We start from the raw sequence: 19,797 nt of genomic DNA on the forward strand, positions 1-19,797 counted from the left end.
CGGAGGCTCCTGTAGCGCCTCCCAGAGGGCAGGAGGGTGAAGAGTCCATGTGATGGGTGACTGGGGTCTTTGATGATTTTCCCAGCCCTTTTCAGACACCGTTTCCTGTAGATGTCCTTTATGGCAGGAAGTGGTGCTCCGGCGATGCGCTGGGCAGTTTTCACAACCCTTTGCAACGCCTTCCGGTCCGAGGCAGAGCAGTTCCCGTACCAGACTGTTATACAGTTGGTCAGGATGCTCTCGATGGTGCAGCGGTAGAAGTTGTAAAGGAATTTCTTTTACTTATGTACTAATCACATTATTTCATTGTATAATGCCTTGGTGCCACTGGATTTTAACATGTCTGACACCCATACTGTAAGACAAATGGTGGGGGTCTATTTAGGAAGTTGGGGGAAGCAGACAACTCCACAGGAAGGAATCTTTTATCTCTTCGAGGACTCTGGGAGGTAGCAAGGGAGTGTGAACCTTAAGGTGTGAAACAGCTGTGTACTGCCTTTTGTTCCTGTGGAAGGTATTTAACTGAGAGCCATGCTAGGCTCAGTGAGACTCTGCTGACGCTGCCCCGTGGTCATGCAGGCTCTCCACAAGCTTGGTTTACTGTTCTGTGTGTGTTTTGATTAAAGAATGTTAGCTACCGCTCACCGCTCATCTGCAGTCTTTATTTAATGGAAAACTTCCACAACAAAGTTCACCAGGATGTCTGAGGACAGGTGGTTCTTCCTCAGAGTCCTCAAGAAGAAGAGACGCTGGTGAGCCTTCTTGACCAGCTTGGAGCAGTTGGTCGTCCAGATGAGATCCTCGGAGATGTGGACACCCAGGAACTTGAAGCTGCTCACACGCTCTAATAATCCACAACAGCAGAATATCCTTGTCATCTGATCTGGTCTCACACTCGATGTCTTTATAGTTCAGTTCATGTCAGTTTTATGTAGTGCCAGTTCACAACAGTCACCTGAAGGTGCTTTATATTATAAGATAAAGACCCTACAATATCAAAAGGAAACCTTAATAATCAGATGACCCCCTATAACCACATACTTAGCGACAGTGGGAAGGGAAAAGCATCCCTTTAACAGTCTTGATGCATGCTCAATCATCCAGGCAAGTAAATCGGCAAAAGGTTGATTCTGATCATCTGGATGCTTCAGCCGATCCTCCAGCAGAACCAGTCTCAGGGACTGGCAGCTAGTGGTGGGCAAATGAAGCTTTCTGAAGGATTGAAGCGTGTATTCAAAAGGGGCTCATTACTCTAAACCTTTCAACACAGTCTTCTTTGGTAGCATCTGGTGGTCAAAAATATGAAGTGCGGCTTGCGTCTATAAATTTTAAATAAACTTTTTCATTATGATTGCTCACTCTACAGAGCTCAGTTGACAGCTTCTTTTAAACTATCACATATAAATATAACAAATTTGCGTATGTATTTTTTGGAGTAGCAAAATAATGTTATGTCTATTTGATTATTAATTAATAAACCTTCCTTGTTTAAACATGTAAAATGGTGTGGTCTCATTTTGCCTGTGACTTCTTGACATTTGTAAACATGATAAATTAAAAATAAATAAATGATATATAATAACACACAACACAGTCATATACTAGGTTGGGAGTATGTTTGTGGTGTGAGGTCTGCACGCAGGAGTGGTAGTAGGAGGACCCAATGTGCAGACACTCGGAGGCGGAAAGTAACTCAAACTCAGATTTATTGCTAAACTCAAAAGGTAAAAAAAAAACTTGCAAATAAACTTACTCAGACAGAACACACAGCAAGAAAAGGGTAGATCACGACATGGACACAGAGAAACACAGAGCTTAAATACACAGAGGGAGCAATCAGGGAATGGGTAACAGGAGGGAAACACAGCTGGGGCAAATCAGGCCTAACGAGACAAAGGAAGCAAAACCAGACGCATTTACATGAGACACGGACTAAAATAAATCAATCAATCAAAGCTTTATTCGCCACATGCAGGTTGCCCTGCAGTGAAATGGGACCCCCCCGACCTTACACATAAAACACAGACATTACATGGGGATACAGGTCGGAGATTGGTAGCATTAGAGAAAAACATTGAAATGTACATTACAATGGGAGAGTACAAGAGGAAAAAAAGAGACCCCTACTCATGCTGTGCTTCCATGGTAGGACAGCATGAGAACAGGAAACAAAAAAACTCCTCTGCACAAAAAGCACATGAATGTCCACAGCACAACATTATGAAGGACATGACAAGCCACGGGGATGGGTGGGGGGTGAGGAGTTATCCGAAGCGAACACAGCAGCCAGCAAATAAAAATCGGTGATCGATTTTGCAATCGTATCATCCGATCTGGAGACATATGTACTGGGCACTCGGGTAAAGAGAGGGGCTGAGGTGTCTACTGATCACCACCTGGTGGTGGGTTGGATCAGGTGGTGGGGAGGATGCTGGACAAACCTGTGGCACCTAAACATATAGTGAGGGTGCGCTGGAAACGTCTGGCAGAGGCCCCAGTCCGCAAGATCTTCACCTCCCACCTGCAGCAGAGCTTCAACAGCATTCAAAGGGAGACTGGGGGCATTGAGTCCAAATGGACCATGTTCAGTACCTCCATCGCTGAAGCTGCTGCACTCAGCTGTGGCTGCAAAGTGGTTGGTGCCTGTGGTGGTGTTAAAACCCGAACCAGCATGGGTAGATAGCACTGACATTATGAGAAGTTTTATTCCCTCTGATTTCATTTTGGTAAGCTTAGCAGATGTTACTGTAGATGCTGCCGGGGTCAGTTTCTGCCTTCGTCTTCACAGCAGAATAAGTCACCGCCTCCTTGTTTTTGACCTGCTTCACACAACATTTACATGAGTCAGGTCGTTACAAAGATTTTGCTGTTGAGTTCAGTTTTTTTATTCAGTTTTTAAATAACTCACTGATTGAAGTCAGAGGAGTTGAAGAAAAATATATGCTTTGTAATACATATAGCACTGCAAAGAAAATTTAGGATGAGATCATAATTATTGTAGGAAACAACTGAAAAACTTACCTTTTTCTTCAGAGTTTTTTGATTAGAGTGGTCAATTGTGGCGTAGATGATATTCCCCTCTGGCTCGTCCTGATTAGAAACACAGTGGTTTAGAAAGCATATCAATACACAGAACTCAGCTGTCTTAGGGCGAGAACTTTGACATCATAAATTCCATTTTAGCTCAACAAATATACTTTCAGAAACTATAGAATGTTGCATTTCTAACAATCAATTTAACTTTAATCTGTCTTAATTTGGCTGCACTTTAACAAGTATGATCAGATTATTACAGTTCAATAATCTGCTACATTAAATAATCAAGAGAATTTTCTTTAAATAATTATGAAGAGAATCTTGGAAGCATGGTAAGGTGTTGTACACTAAATCAGAAACTAAATCAATGTCAAAAAAGAAGAATTAGAGGTGGGCCAATGTCATTTAATCTTAGGAGATTTCCAGAGTATAGCACCTTTTTTTTTCTCGAAATACAATTTTTTCCAAAAATTTGGAGTTTATTCTCAAAATGATCCATCATATTATTTTTCTTAATATAGCTCTAATATCACTTTATAGTTACTGAGATCTCAAAGGTATTACAGTTCTTTGTTTTAAAATTGCTTTCCTTGTGGAGGTGGTTTTAAATGCAGACTAATCAGATTAATGTTGATATCTATCTAATATAGATATTGCCTAACTAGCTCATATCTACTATATGTTAATTGTAAATTTAATATTTCACAGCCTAACGTAAAGATTTATCAAGGTAGCAATGTTACCTCACAGCAAGAAGATCCTGAGTTTAAATCTGCAGGCCAGATGGAACCTTTTTGTTTGGACTTTGTTCTCCATGTGCCTGTATGGGTTTCTTTATTTTTCATTTTCTCATTTTCTAGCTAAAGAACAAGAAAAGGGAAGCACAGTGACACTTCCTGTCAGTTTGGCAAATTGAGGAGCAAGTTGAGCATACAAACAAGTTCACTTTTAAAATTGTGAATATAGAAAGAAGCTTCTTTGGTATTTCCATGTTGGTTATATAATAAATTAATAGATACCGTATTTTTCAGTATAGTCACATTGTGGTGGGATCGTTTTTGAATATCTGGAACACAAAGTGATTTACAGAATTGGTTAACAAATGTCATAATATGTGGCATTATAGTATTATATATATCATATTATTATATGTTTGTGTTAATTATGTTATTACTTATGACACATTTCTGAAAATGTGAAAATTGTTTACTTTTTCAGTCCAAGGTAGAAAATACTGAAGTAACTATAATAAAGGTTTTGGACTTGTACATCATATCATATGTAGATATACGTATCATTATGTAGATAAAAAGCCAACTGTAGCTCTAAGTGCACTGGCTCAAATGATTTTAGTGGGCCTGAGAGCTCATTACACTGAAAATGAAAACCAATCTTGATTTTGACAAATTTAATAAGAACGTTTGTTAGAAAGCCTTTCTTCATACTGACTTTCTTCTGATTGGCTGCCAACTAAAAATAAAACATTTGAGCAGCAGGTGGGTGAGGTTTGTGTGCAAAGAGTGAAAGATGTATGCCTGAGATGGCAATGTTAAGTATATTCACGCTCACTGACATCATAAAGAGGTAAGAGTGGAAAAAGTGTCTTTTAGAGCTGTGAAGCCTCAGAGTTCAGCTCCTAAGGGTGACTTGTATATACATGGAATTCATTATTTGATCCTTTGTCCGTGTTTAATGAGCAGCCACCACTGTTACAGGATATATTTCATATAAAATACAGAAAAGAAATAAGAGGATGCTTTAAATTTAGCATTTGTTTGCCTTAAATTCCTCAAATCAATCCATGAAAACTCTTAAAAATGCCGAAAAAAACAATAGCTTATTATGCATCACTTTATCATTCTGCAAGTTCACATGTCACATTATTGCACTGCTTTGTGCCTTCCTACAAATACTGTCCCTGTTTTACTGACCTTCTGTCACTTTGGCTCTCCTACTGTACTTAATGAAAACAGTAAAGATGACGACCAGAACCAGAATCACCATCCCAGCACCGATGATGATGAAGCCCTTGTTAGGTGTGGAATCAGACAGAGGATTCGTAGAGGCTTACCAAAACAAATTATATATATATATATATATATTATTACATATTACTGATGTATATATATATATATGTATATATATATATATATATATATATATATATATATATATATATGTAGAGAGAGAGAGAGAGAGAGAGAGAGAGAGAGAGAGCATAAATAGGAAAACTCATTTTTAATGAGCTACTTGGTAATAAACATTTTATATTAATATAATCAGACAGCATTTGTTTGATTAAAATGTTATCTTACTTTACTTTTGATTTTGTTATTATCTTACCTATAAAGACAGGTGTGTAGTGACCTTCTATCATCACAGTCTTTTTGTTAAGAAACTGGCAGGTGTATCTTTTGTTATGGTCACTCTGATGCTTCACAGTCAGAAGAGAAACACATTTTGTCTGCCCATTTTGCAGGACACCTCTGTCAGGCAGTGCAAATCCTGTCTCATCCACCCAGCAGATACTCTTCTTTTTACAGGGTATGGAAGAATAGTATCTAAACAGAGAGCACTCCAAAGTGATGTTTCCATCCTTCTGTGGGTCAGTGTCTGATGGAGATCCTGAAACTGAGAGGATGTGACTGAATGAGAAGAACCTAATATCTGTCTTACCCTTTGTTATTCTTTATTATCTTTTGTTATCCACATATTAACTGAGTGATTGTCCTGTAGAAACATTAGTTTTGCAGTTGTAATACCCGTGACATTGTTTCAGATGCAAATGCAAACTTTTTACCACATGAATAAACAAGTAATAGTCAATCAGATTGCTCATCTCATCACATAGGCATATCATTTTAAATCCCTGCTCTCATCATCCCAAAAAAGCAATACATTCAGTTACATGAGACATCAGTTCACATGGATTGAAATCAAAGCTGCATCCCCCATAAAGCCTGTGGAGATGATGGTTGGTGATTAGTTCTTAGTGTGAAGGGTTATTTACAGAACTGGGTGTGAGAAAGGGATCTCTGTTTTTTAAAGTGCCCCACCTTTAATGAGATGTTATGAATGTGTACTCACTGGTCAAAATATGCAGATAGACACTTGTGCCCTGACCAGTGGTCCCTTCAGGCCGACAGAAGTATTTGCCAGCATCCTCTGCAGTGATGTTGTTGATGCCCAGAGAGCAGTTACTCTGCAGACTCAGCCTGGCAGCTTGAGCTGATTGCTTCACATTACTATTTTGAACCAGTATTTCAGTCTGAGATGAGTCTTTGCTGTAAAGCCAGTTAATCATGGCGCATGTATCAGATAGACTGTCACACGGTAGAGTGACACAATCTCCAGGTCTGTGATAGAGGTGGTACATCTGTCCACTGATCACTGCTACTTAGAAAAGACAGATTCAGAAGAAAAGACAACACAAATCATCATCATCAAACAAAATAATAACTAACATTTGCAGCAACATAGAGAAAATGTACCAACATAGATGCCAAGAACATAAATTCCTGTAAGAAACATGTTCACAATTTTCAAATAAATCTCAGTTCTCAAAATTTCCTAACCTAACTCATTTATAATTGCCAAAAATGTTTCTTTCCAAACTTTTTAATTTTTTTTTCAGAAAAAAAGACTATACCGAAAGCTTTTGCGAGGTTAGAGTGGCCTGTAAAGAATCCGTTCTTAAAAAGGTAAAGTAAAAGAAGCTATACCTTCAAACTGGAGCACAAAAATGAGAATCAGTTCCAGCAAAGCCATTCTGTGTCAGCACAGAAATGTTATGAGGCATTCCTTTGCTACCAGTCTGTCTAATGGTGCTAGTTCCTCTTTGACATCATCACATACCACCCATACTGTCATGAGACATTTTGGGTTTCATCACATCCACTCCACACAATAAATTCAAATACACGTTAAAGGAACCTACAACAGGTTTTAGTAAAGAAAAAAATCATGTTTGATCTATTTGCTCATGATCATTTTAATAATTTTGGTATCAACCAAAAATCATTTTAAGGCTGAATCCTACCTCAGTGTGGTAAAATGTTGAAATAATAGTGAAGTAATTTTCATTCTCACATCTAATTAGATTTTTTTTTTAAAGATCAGGTGTTATGATTTGGAATTTAAGTGGAAAACTGTGGTTGTGGAGGTGTGGTGGAAAAAAAGAAAGGAAGTGGTCAAACTGAAGCTCAGATGTTGTCATGTAAGTGCGCTGGCCCCACAGCATATGTAAAACATGTCTGGTTTATTCTGTCAAAGCATGGCATGAATACATTTCTTTTAAAATCTTAAAACTTGCTTATATTTTTGGGTTGTTTTGTATCTTTTCAGTGACAGTCTGTTAAATAGAAACTGATGTATGTTACACTAACTTTAGTCATTTTGTGACTTAACTGAAAAACTTACTAAAATCCTTCATATCCTTTAACACCTAACATAAGTTCTACTACAACCAAATGAGTTTATCTTTCTTTCTATATGTATTTAATTCTTTGTTCCCACCAATTTTACGTTTTTGGGGGGGTTTTTTAGCAGAAATGAGGGTTTGGTGTCTTTTTTAAATAAATAACAGCCTAGCTATTTCTTGAAGTTGACTTGGCTCTTAAATAAAATCAGTATTTTTAATAAAGTCATTATTTGTAACTCTGTCTTGATTAAGTCACTCATAGCTACAAAGGACACACCATTTAAGGTATTCTGTATTTAACTTCATAAACTTATTTCTTTTACAGCAATGCTGCCATTTAAAGTATTTAGATAAGAAGCTACAAATACAGATACAAATACAAGTTTAGATCTTCACTTTTATCATTTAAGCAGTCTAAATAGGAAGAAATTGAAGAAACGAGTAACTTAATACATAACGCAGGATTTTTATTTTTCCAGATGTCTCACAAAATTAGGCTCAACCAACGATACAGGGGAATTATTAAATGGTAAATGGTCTGTATTTGTATAACGCTTTACACATCCAGTCATCCACCCACTGGTGATGGCAAGCTACATTGTAGCCACAGCCACCCTGGGGCGCACTGACAGAGGGGAGGCTGCCAGACACTGGCGCCACCGGGCCCTCTGACCACCACCAGTAGGCAACAGATGAAGTGTCTTGCCCAAGGACACAACGACCGAGACTGTCCCAGCCGGGGCTCGAACCGGCAACCTTCCGATTACAAGGTGAACGCCCAACTCTTGAGCCACGATCGCCATCACTTGAACTACTTTGTTCAAGTGATGACAAATATTAAAGCTTAAGAATCATAACTTGGCTTTATTGAGTACCGCTGTACTTTTCAGTGCTTTTATTCTACCAACAGTTATTTAATGGTAGAGCCGGAGCCACTGTCTTTTCATTTAAAAGGGAGATTTTCTTTCTCATTTTCACCAAGTGTTTAATAGTTGGGGTCTCTCTGTATTTCTAAATGTATAAATAGAATTTACCCTCTGTGTGAGTATATATAGAGTGTGTTTCCCTCTGTCCCTCGTCTGTTTGTCTGTTTGTCATCCTGGTGTTTTCATTCAGCAGTTTCTCAGCATTACTCTTTACCCTCAAATATTTGCACTATCCATAAAGGGGCTCTTCTATTTGTGCATGCTTCAGACATCTTGAGTTCACACCCTATGAAATTGAATAAGTATAAATGAGATCTTAATGTCTCTGTATTAGTTTTAAAAATTAATTGACTGAACTCCAGAGGAAATTATTCAGACATTACAAAAGAAAAAGAACCTAACGATGAAATCAGTATTGTGTTAAAGCTTATGTTCATCGGGCCGCCTACAGTCTTCTATAAAAAGTCAGTGAAGACATTTGTTGCTGGATTTCTGTAAACAAGCTTTACATCAGAAAAGGTGATGACATTTCCTATTTCTTATGAATTAAAAGGCAGAATTTCAGAGGAAGTTGTGTAGTTACTATTGCCCAATTACTATTTCAATAACACGAGGACCCAAAATTAGTCATAACATTTTAATTCCATAATTTGGTATCTGTTATGAAGATGTGCAATGCTGCTACATTTTATTCAACAAGACGAACTGAAACTGCTGTGAACAAAAGCCCATATCCTTATCATTGTGACAGTCCAAAGGCAGGTAACAATACTGGGGTGAATGACTGGATAATTTACCACAGATGGGGAAGAAATGTGGGGGATTATTAAAATGGAAATTCATATATAGTGAAGCAAGGTCAGGTTTATTTGTCTTAGATAGGTGGGCAAAACCAAAAATCCAAGTCAGAAATAACAGGGATATTGAGCATGGTTATTGTCTTCTCTGCTAACCCGGGCTCTCAGGCCCTCAGGCTCTGTTCTCATACAAAAGAGCAGTTCATCATTTCAATTTCTGACCAGGTGAGTGCAACTCAGTCCTAGTTCAGGGATTATCTGAGAAATATGATTATTAAATTAGAGACACACAGTCTCTAATTTAACTCTGACACAAAGAGTAAAATGCTTATATTGACACAAAGATGTCTTTTGGTGTCCAAAGCTTACTTTGAAATAAGAATACGTGATATAAATTTCAAATCTTTTAAGTTGTTTTTAATTCACTGGCTTTTTGCTTCCTGAAAAGAGAGAGAGCACAGCAATTAAATTCAAATGTCAGATTGTTTATCAGCACTCTTTAGGATCTAAATTGTCTCATCTCTGCCTCTGAGGACAAAAACAGTGATTGCAGTCATTAGGATCACTGCTCCAATGCGAAGAGTCCACATGATGTAGCTCACAGGAAACTGATCTGTGTATTCTATGAAAAACAGTACAAGAAAAATATCATGCTTTTGTAACTTTATTATTAAATTCTGGTCAAATTAATGTTTGAACATTTGGAAACTAGAGTAAATTACTTCTACAAATAAAACCAAAGCTTTATTTATTGAAGTGCATAATTCAGATTATTTTGAAATTCATTTAAGCTTCTCATACCTCTAAGTGTGTAGTGAGCTTCTATCTTCACACTGTTTTTCTTGATATACTGGCAGGTGTAGGTTTTGTGTTGGGCCCTCTGAGGTTTCACAGTCAAAAGAGAAACGCACATCGGTCCAGTGTCCCTGGCACCACTGCCAAGCAGCACAGTTCCTCTTTCGTTCAACCAGAGGATGCTGTTCTCGCCACACAATTGGGAGTCAGAGTATTTGAAGAGAGTGCATGCTAATGTGATGTATCCATCCCCGTTTAGTGTCTGAGATGCTGAAACTGAGAGAAAACAGGTGATAAAAGAAATCTAAAACTCTGTAACAGGTCCTCAGAACTTTTCCCACATTTCAAACAAATTTCACTGGATTCACTGGTGAGATTTCACTTTTAAGCTGTTGTTTCAAAGGTCAGCATGAATCTGAAACCTTTTCAATGCCCAAATTAAAACTGTTATATGATGTTTAATCAAATCTTTGCCACTTTCACAGTTTGTTAGTCTGCAGTTATTGCTTGCTGAATGTTCTGTGTAAGCAGTTAATTTAATAAGACAAAAATGTAGTGAACATAACTGTGGTGTTTGGGAATCATTAAAGTCTAAGTACTCACTGTTCAAAATATGCAGACCCACATTTGTATCCTGGGCTGTAGTGTTCCCAGACCGACAGCAGTAAAGGCCAGCATCTTCAGCAACAATGTTCCTGATGCCCAGGGAACAGTTACTGTACAGACTCAGTCTGGCTGCTTGAGCTGAGTTCTCCATAATAACGCCATTCCAAACCATTTCTGTTGTCTCAGAGTTATCTCTGTTATAAAACCACGTAATGATGGAGCATGATGAGTTCAATGAGGATGTGTTATCACAGGGGAGAATGACATCATTTCCCGGTGTGTAATAAAGATCCATGTAGGTTTCACTGATGCATGCTGCAAAGAAATAAACATGTTTATTCTACTTTCTTTTTTCTTTGAATTCATGTATTTACCTATCAATCAATATCAAGAAACATGAAACATAAATGTTCATTTTTGCACACAGCCTATAAGACTAATAGGAACCTCTCATACTCATGCTAATTTGAACTTTTCAGTTTTTTTCATAATCATTTCTGTCATCATTTCTGTGATGCAGGTTATGTTCCTTCACTTATCTTTCTGACTTTTATTTGAAGGCTTAAGCTAGGGTGGCATGGTAATGTGGTCGTCAGCAACTGCTACATTTCAAATTATGTTATATTGCTAAATTATTTTCAGCCCTTGAAAATAAGGGGACCATGTATATAAATCCTGTAAGATGTTGGTACATCTCATAGCAAGAAAGTCCTGGGTTTGAATCTGCTGGCCAGCTCGGGTATTTCTCTGTAGAATTTAAGAATTACAGCCATTTATATACATGGTCCCCTTATTTTGAGTTAGTGAAAATAATTGAGCAAACTAACATAATTTGAAATATAGCAGTTGTTTTTAACATTTAAAAATTCTTTGCAGTCAATGGCTGTCTGAAGTCTAGAGCTCATGGACATCAACAAATGCTGTTTTTCCTCCTTGAATGAATAATACTACTGTGGCAGGATGTGGTTTGTGGCTCAGCTGTAGGGGAGGGGTGGAGTAGTGTGTTCAATGAACAGTGCCAGGGAAGGCCTGCTGGCGCAGTTGATTTTCATCATCCTAACCACACCTTCCCTATTTCTAGTAGTTGCTGGGGCCTAGAGGAAGAGGCCCCAGCAACTGCTGGGGTTCTGGTAATGAGTGTTACAGTGGCGCCCAACTTCCCGGTGTGACATGTCAAACCCACAGGTACCACAGCCAGTTCAGGTGGCCCAGATGAAGGCCAACGTGGCAGCCATGCACCAGATGCAGGCAGTTGTGAATGGGGGGCAGCTAGAGGACCTGCAGGTCAAGACTGGGCGCAGACACTTCCACCAGGAGTGCCCATTCATGGATGCCAGCGAGGTGTTCGGTGTTGCTGAAGTCCCAACAGACTCCCTGGCTCAGGAGGCACATACAGGGATCCAGTAAGGTCCCAGTGGGGTACACGCCTGGCTATGGTTGACACGGGCTGTACACAGACCCTTGTCTAACAAACACTGGTTCAGCCAGGGAGGTTGGAGGCTGAGTCGGTGGAAGTTGGATGTGTGCAGAGGGACATACCCAAATATGCCATAGTGCCACTGCAAATTAAACATAAGGGCAAAACGCATAGAGGAAAGACTGTGCATCCCTTAATTCTCTGGGGACAGATTGTCCGGGGTTTAATAACCTGCTAGGGCAGTGTGCGGGGATGCATGACCTTTAACAGTATGTAGCGCCTGTGCTGCACTCAGCAGTGACGCGGGCTCGTCCGACATTGGCTCTGGGGAGAGGAGACAGCAGGGCCCTGCCCGCCCCAGGATTTCACTCCACAGGAGATTTCCTACTAGAAAAATCTCGTGATGATACCCTGCACTCAGCCTTTGACCAATGGATAAAAATTGATGGTCACATGGTGCGCCTTGATGCAGCGCTGACCTACCAGCATTTTGTACTGATCAGAGATAGACTTTATCAAGTGAGCCATGACACTCCCAGTTGTTGATTTCTAAAAGCCACCAGAAAATGATTTTCAAGTCGGCTCTAAAACTCCATGGCAAGGCATATGGGATATAAAAAAACTCAGGTGGACTGGCATGTCTACTGCACGTTTTGCCATAATTTGGGGTTGGCGAGAGTGATGTACCTAGGTTTAAGGATATAATGGTTTCATCTGTTGAAATATTTTTTTTCTGAACTGTGCATGCCCTTGAAGTTTTTACCAGCTCTCTGACAGGTTTCTGTTTTTCTGCCTAATGATGTCCTCCATCACTTCCAGTCTTCTATTTGGGCCTCATATTTAGAAATCCAGTGAAAAGCAACAGTTTGAATCAAATTAATATATATTATCTGCTTTATTTGTCATGAGATACAAAAGGAAAAAAAAGTCTCCCCTGGCCATGAAACTACTTGCCAGTTAATTGTACAATTGCCTCTACAAAGCCTCTGAAAGTGTAAAACAACTATGATTTCTGAACAATTAATGCACAAGTTTTATAAGACGCCTTTAAATTAAAGCCAAAAGTCAGCATTACAATCACAGCTTGATTGTTTGATTTAAAATCCACTGGTACTGATGTACAGAGGCAAAACTACAAAAATGTTTTCTGTCCATAAAGTTCTTAACTCTATATCGTCCATATCAAGACCTGTGAAAAGATCAGTGTTTTCTAGTAGCTTCTATCCTGTCATTTGCACCTCTCAGCCAACTGAAGATGTAAACATTATTCTAATAATGATATGCAGATTTCATTCTATAACTAATAATTCATAAACAATAGAAATAAACAGTAATAAACAAGAGAAATGTGCTGTATATTCAACTAGAATGAACACTTAATTGATTGCATAGTAAGATATAGAATAAGCAGAATCTACAGTAGCCTAACCTGCTTTGTGTCAAGCGCTGGATCATAACCTTTTCAGTTTTCTGTTGCAGTTAAAGTCAATGGAATTTATCTAATTAAGGTCCAAAATCTAAGAATACAAAGAGGTTGTCATTTTTGTGTTGGCAATCAATGATAATTTTCCACATGGCTACAACAGTTTAAATGTTCATATTTCATAACCACATAGTCAGGCACAAAAGCAAGAAAAGAAAATCTGAGTAATTACCTTCAAACTGAAGCATAAAAATCAGGATTGTTAACAGTGAAGAAATGTGTTGTTGCATCTCTCTCTCCAGGCTCAAATTAGGCTCTCTGGCACAGAAGAACAGAAGTGATAACATTTCCTGTTCCTGGTTTCAGAGAAAAACTTGCAAAATTGTCCTATTTGTCACCCAACGTATCTGCACAGTTTGACAGGGTATGTATTAATCTGAATGTGGGTCGCAGTCCCTGGCATTGGGCACTTTTTTATTTGATTTTACTGCTGTTCTTGTGCTCTACATTTATTTATTTCTTTATTGTTTGAGTTTTGAATTCCCATTTTGATTTTGTTATTTTTGTAATAGAGTAATTTCTAATGATACTGTTGAGTCTTTGTCTGTTTTACTGTCCATGTTTTACTCTTCCTGCTCTCTGCCTCATCTTTCTCTGTTCTGTAAAATTAGCTTTGTGTCTCTTTCTTGGTAATGATAATCGGACTGGCACTCATACTGCTTTTTACTACAATCCACCAATTCAAATAGGCCTTCAAACACTTTTTCTAGCAGTCACACACACTCACGGCTACATCCAGGACAATTAGGAGATCAAACCTAGTCAAGAGCTGATGGAACCTGGGATTGAACTACTAATCTTAGAGATCTGTAATTGTTAGAGAACAGGCTCTACTGCCTGAAATCAACAGGTATGTGTGGTGGAGGTGTGACCGCTGGCTAAGCTGCAGGGGAGGAGTGGGGCAGTTGAGCTCAAGTGGGCGGTGCCAAGGAGGCTGGAGGGACAGGCGGCGATGATTTGCCTAACGAGGTTTCTCCCTTTTTATATAGTGAAGCCAGAGGCCAGAGGGAGGAGTGTTCGCAGATGACTAACTGAAAAGTTGGTGAACAGTGCACTGAAACATAAAGCCACATGTGTGGTGTTTCAATAAACACTCCTCAAGTGAACAGCATCACAGTGTGTTGGGTCAATCTTTACAGTATGATGTCATTACCTACTGGCCAATCAGTTATCTGGAAAACAATGTGACCATTCCTGTGAGTACTAGAGTTTGGGGTGGGGGGGTTGATGGTATTATAATATCTTTTGTAGCTATTTTATGTATTCACACAGAGATTTGATAGTTTATTAAATAAATAAAAAAAATAATCTGTGAATACTACAAAAATGAGGGCTCATCTCCTGCACTAACATCCTGAGATAACATCAGCAGAGCAAACTTATATTAAACTGGCTCAACCAAAAAACCATCCTACACTGGACACACTTAGACAAAGCCACCTCTAAATGCAGAGCATGCTGATGGTAAAAGTGGGATAGCAACCTCCATGGAGGTCAAGGAAATGTGATTCAGAAGGAGGTACATTTTTGGATTATTCAATTATTCAATTATTCAATTATTCAATTATCTTTAGGGTTTTTTCTCATTTGCGCAGCTTCATCTCCTTGTTCTACCTGTGACATGGAGATCAGTTTCAGTATCTGTTGTGAATGATATCTCAATTGCTAAAATACATCTGGAGGACAAAGAAAACTGGAGGCTTGCCAGAAAGGTGTGTTCAGTGATGGAGAGGTGCACCCAAGTGGTCAATGATCTTTGATCAGTGGTTGTTGATCAATGGTCATGACAATTTGCATATTAATGATCAAGGAATTGACCTCACAGCCCATTGTTCATTTGTGCAAATGCACTGTTTATAAGGTTGGGGAAACCTGCAGTCAGCTGAGAGTGATGAGTGATGAAACGTTTCTCCCATTGAAAAGTCTACGTCCAGGTGAGCAGAATCAACCTTTTGAGATTCAGCATTTAGAGTTTCCAAAAGAAGAATGTGAGGCAGCACTTTCAGCTATTTGCCTCTTCTCCTGTGCTGCCAGTTGGGATTCAGAAGTCAGACGCCATGGCTGCTTTAGGATTAGACTCCTAATTTTCATTTTTGATAAATCTCATAGGGATGGTTCAGATGACTCTGAATTATCCTTTAGTTATGCTGCTACAGGCTGAGGCTGCTAATGCACTGAGCATTTCTTCTCCATTCACAGTTTTCAGCTTTATTTATCTTCAGGAATCAAACGTTATATAAGCAAGAAGCAGCATAACTCCATTCAGGATCACTCCATTACTGCAGTTTTAGTAGGTAGAAAGTAAGATTTGACCGAAAAAAAACTAAACCTGGTTACAGGTCTATTTTTTTAGTTGGATGGTGTACATTACATTATTGTTAATATACAAAAGAGTTAAAGAAAATCTAAGTAGTTGCAAAGGGATTAAGAAAATGTTGAGCTGAAGTATGTGCTCTGAAGTTCAGTGCAGTTCAGGGTCAGCCAGACTTTGTCACATTCTCATAGATCACTGTGGCATCATCACAGTCACCAATATAACGAACCTGTAAAAAGCAAACAAGCAGATGTTCAAGGGAAACTCGGATGGCCACTGAAGTAATAACTTGAGGATTCATTATACGTCACATAACTGTCACCAAGGATCTGGTAGGTTAAAGACTAAAGTCCAGTCTAAACTGTTTTAGGACATTTATGTTTTCACGTGCATCTTTATCAGGTAAGTCCTAGAAAAATTCAGTAATGCCATCCAGGTGTGAAAACAGTTTTATATAAATGGCAACTTACAGTGAACCAACTTTCTCATCATGTGTCTTACAAGCTATTTTAGTTCCTCCTAGGTTTCAAACTACCCAGTGCACACTGACAAATTGTGTATACATGGAATCTGCTTATCAGAGCCACTTACTGTGCGGTGTTTATTAAAAAACTCCTACATATTTAACATTTAAAACAAGATCTTTTTAAACTCACGTTGCTCTCTTCAAGGAGCTTTTTGTTTCCTGAAAAAAAGAGCAGCAATTTAATTTAAACGTATACTTTCAGTAATTATAGTTATTATGTATAATCTGAATTGGCTCACCTCTGTATCTGATGACTAAAATAGTGATGACAATCATTAGGATCAGTGCTGCAATGCGAAGATGCCACATGGCATAGCTCAGCGGAGACTGCTCCATGGACTCTCTGAAGTCTGCACAAAGCACATGGTTCACATATTTCTTCATGCATTTCAGTGTTTGAATGTTTGGAAACTAAAGTAGGACTCAAAGTTATTTTTACAAAATGCAGCACTATGGAATAAATGAGGGGATTTCCCTAAACATTGGGTTGGGGGTTTTTTTCTATATAAGTTATTGTATGCCTTTATTTTCTGTGGGAGTGGAGACTACACTGTAGTCCAGGGGCACATTATAATAGTCAATTTTTCTTGAATGTTCCTAACTGGAATGTGATTATTAGAGCTATTCTATCAATCTGTTTTCTCATTGTGGAGGGGTTTGGGCCTATCCTAGCTGCCATAGGGAGAGAGGCGGGGTTTGTCCTGGACAGTTTAAAAGCTATTTGAATTCTTCAAATACTAAGGAAAGAAGTCTTAAATGCTTTCTTTATCACCTCCTTTAGCAAGGGATTCACCAGACCAAAACATTAATTAGAGTCAGATTCCAACCTGGTCCTGTATGTTGGTAAGATCTGCCAATGACGTTACAAATTGTTTGAAAATTAGGACACCCAGGGAGGTAAAAAGAAGAGCGCTGTAGAGTTCAGAAGCAGCTGCTTTGAAACATTGGTTTCAGTTGTGGACCAAAACACTACTACCGCTTTAACCTGGCCTAGCTTCTGTCTTTTTTTTTCTTCTTTGAATCACAATTTTAGGTGGTGGCCAACCTGATGGAAGGCAGTAGGCTTGGGCGGGAAAAGACTGACAGTTACACTCCCAGGTCAGAGCATGGAGCCCACAACCAAAAGACCTATGACAACCCTGGATGTGTGGTGTCCTTGAGCCCTGAACTGGCCAGAATCACATTTCCAACCCACAAGTTACCATGGTGGTTTTCCCCTCGTCACCGATACAACGTATTGTCTTTTCAAATCTTAGGCAATTTGCCTTTTTAAAAATGTATTTATAGCAGTGACTTGCATATCTTAGGTAGAATTAACCAGCTTATTTATTCTTGCTAGAGGTGTGTAATGAGCTATGGAATCTGTGGACTCTGTTAATCAGTGTTTAATGGGTAAAAATCATCTAATCGTTACATATAACCTACCTATGAAGACAGGTGTGTAGTGAGCTTCCATCTTCACATTGTTTTCCTCAACAATCTGGCAGGTGTATCGTTTGTTCTGGTCACTGTGAAGCTTCACAGTTAGAAGTGAAATGCACGTGCGTCCAGTGTATCTGACTTTATCAAGCAGCACAGTTCCTGTGTCATCCACCCAGCGGATGCTTATCTCGTCACAAGGGAGGCTACTGAGTCTGAACAGAGAGCACTTTAATGTGATGCTTCCATTCGTCTGTAGGTCAGGGTTTGATGGAGATGCTGAAACTGAGAGAAAATGAGTGACGACAGTTACCTCAGCATTAAGAAAAAAGTGGAATGTAAGTGGAATTTAAATGCAAGCTCTGTAATTTCTTCTTATTGTCACAGATTTACTGAGTGACTGTCCTGTAGAAAAAGGACTTTTACATACTTAATATATGTGACTTTCATCCAGATGTTACTGTAAAATTTTGCTCCTCTTATCGCATAGGCATATCGAGTTAAAGCTGAGACTCCACCAAAATGGATTCATGTCCAAGTACTCACTAGTCAAAATATTTAGATAGACAGTTGTGTCCTGGCCAGTGGTCCCCTCAGGCCGACAGTTGTAAACACCAGCATCCTCAGTAGTGATGTTGTTGATGCACAGAGAGCAGTTACTGTGAAGACTTAGTCTAGCAGCTTGGGTTGAGTTCTTAACATCTCCATGATAAACCACCTGTATTGTCTGAGATGGCTCTCTGTTGTAAAACCAGGTAACCGTGGAGCACATATCAGGTGCATTGTCACAGGGCAAAATGACATAATTTCCTGGTCTGTGATAGAGAAAGTATGGTCCACCACTGATTCCTGCTGCAAAGGAAAGGAAAGTTTCTATGATGAATAACACACATCATCCATCCTCTTCCCCACTCATCCATCCACCAGCAGGGTTAACACAGAGAGACAGACAACCATTCACACCTATGGGCAATTTAAAGTGACCAATTAAACTAACTGTATGTCTTCAGACTGTGGGAGGAAGCCAGAATATTTGGAGAATCCACACAAACAGATGATGGTGGAATTGAACTCAGGACCTTCTTGCTGGGAGGCAACAACACTAACCACCGTGCCACCATGCAGCAACATAAACCACCATATTTTAAAAAAATAAAAAATAAAATAAATAATAAATGTAGCCCTTAACATTTGCAACATGCATACATCTAGTGCATGAGTTCTTATATGAATAACTTTCAGTGATATCTAACTTTACTGTACATCTCATGTAATCCAAAATCAAGACTGATTTAAAATAAATTCTACATAAAACTGAGAATCACTCCAAATATAACTCACAATTACTATTCTTTTTTTTCTCCCAAATACTGGCTACTTTTTTAAAAAACTGTTACCGAAGCTTATGAAAGTGGCATCTCTGTATCATTTCTGCAAAATCATTCAAAGAAACTTAACATAAACTGTCATGGTATTGCAGGATAGAGGACCCAAATGCAGACCCACTGTGGCAAACTGAAGAAACAGAAAACAAGCCTTTATTTTTGGGCCTAGCATCATGAAAAAAAAAAACAGATTTACCTTCAAACTGAAGCACAAAAACCAGAAATAATTTCCAAAGAGCCATTCTGCACCATTCTGTGTCAGCAGGCACACATTGTGAGGCACTTCTCTATCTTTATGTTGCTGCTGTTTTGTCTTTGAGCCCATCACACACCACCCATACTGTCATGAGTTTGGATTTCTTCACATCCGTGTCTGCAATAGACTGCACGCAAGTGCTTTAAATGAAAGACACTTGTCACAGGCTTTACAAAAAACTTCCGGTTAATCTATTTGCTCTGACAGTCTTCCAAAATTAAAATATACATCAGTATCATTTACCCAGCTGAGTACTGTGTTGTGGTTCAGTTGTGAGGAACTGTTGCAAGTGCGAAGTTTTTCTTTGCATAGTTTGTTATTTCTGTTTCCTTTCTTTACTGCCATTTTGGGACTGCCATCTACCCTTTTTCTTTTTCCTATATATTTTTATCAGCACCTTAAGCTTAACCTAAAAAT

At 38.8% G+C, this 19,797-nt stretch overlaps 2 protein-coding genes across 3 annotated transcripts; both read right to left on the reverse strand.

Moving 5' to 3' along the window:
- Window positions 1-1,934: 1,934 nt before the first annotated feature.
- LOC102081977 (uncharacterized) lies at window positions 1,935-14,141 on the reverse strand. 2 transcript variants are annotated; one of them, XM_025898660.1, is made up of 10 exons: window positions 13,653-14,141; window positions 10,578-10,895; window positions 9,981-10,250; window positions 6,124-6,429; window positions 5,380-5,667; window positions 4,968-5,102; window positions 4,056-4,102; window positions 3,780-3,896; window positions 3,022-3,090; window positions 1,935-2,819 (listed from the first exon to the last, which is right to left on the reverse strand). In XM_025898660.1, the coding sequence occupies exons 1-10, from the start codon at window positions 13,765-13,767 to the stop codon at window positions 2,733-2,735; spliced, it is 1,752 nt and encodes a 583-aa protein (XP_025754445.1). In that variant the 5' UTR covers window positions 13,768-14,141; the 3' UTR covers window positions 1,935-2,732. The 2 variants fall into 2 exon arrangements, with proteins under 2 accessions (XP_025754445.1, XP_025754444.1); XM_025898659.1 differs by having other exon boundaries at window positions 1,935-2,822.
- A 1,210-nt stretch (window positions 14,142-15,351) lies between these two features.
- Window positions 15,352-19,504, reverse strand: LOC109194750 (uncharacterized). The gene is made up of 6 exons (XM_019345515.2): window positions 19,321-19,504; window positions 18,286-18,591; window positions 17,746-18,024; window positions 16,560-16,670; window positions 16,451-16,479; window positions 15,352-16,023 (listed from the first exon to the last, which is right to left on the reverse strand). The coding sequence occupies exons 1-6, from the start codon at window positions 19,364-19,366 to the stop codon at window positions 15,958-15,960; spliced, it is 837 nt and encodes a 278-aa protein (XP_019201060.1). The 5' UTR covers window positions 19,367-19,504; the 3' UTR covers window positions 15,352-15,957.
- Between the last annotated feature and the right edge of the window lie 293 nt (window positions 19,505-19,797).

The sequence above is a fragment of the Oreochromis niloticus genome, linkage group LG15 (genome assembly GCF_001858045.2).
Source record: "Oreochromis niloticus isolate F11D_XX linkage group LG15, O_niloticus_UMD_NMBU, whole genome shotgun sequence".
Taxonomy (NCBI): domain Eukaryota; kingdom Metazoa; phylum Chordata; class Actinopteri; order Cichliformes; family Cichlidae; genus Oreochromis; species Oreochromis niloticus.

Excerpts from the sequence above, each read along its gene's own strand:
- LOC102081977 (XM_025898659.1), bottom strand. The coding sequence starts at position 13,767 with ATGTTATCACTTCTGTTCTTCTGTGCCAGAGAGCCTAATTTGAGCCTG. Across the intron at positions 3,897-4,055 it reads TGACTATACTGAAAAATACG|CTAGAAAATGAGAAAATGAA; the intron begins GTATCTATTAAT and ends CTTGTTCTTTAG. Across the intron at positions 2,823-3,021 it reads AAAAAACTCTGAAGAAAAAG|CAGGTCAAAAACAAGGAGGC; the intron begins GTAAGTTTTTCA and ends TGTTGTGTGAAG.
- LOC109194750 (XM_019345515.2), bottom strand. The coding sequence starts at position 19,366 with ATGGCTCTTTGGAAATTATTTCTGGTTTTTGTGCTTCAGTTTGAAG. Across the intron at positions 18,592-19,320 it reads TTTTGTGCTTCAGTTTGAAG|CAGGAATCAGTGGTGGACCA; the intron begins GTAAATCTGTTT and ends TTTCCTTTGCAG. Across the intron at positions 18,025-18,285 it reads CTATCTAAATATTTTGACTA|TTTCAGCATCTCCATCAAAC; the intron begins GTGAGTACTTGG and ends ATTTTCTCTCAG.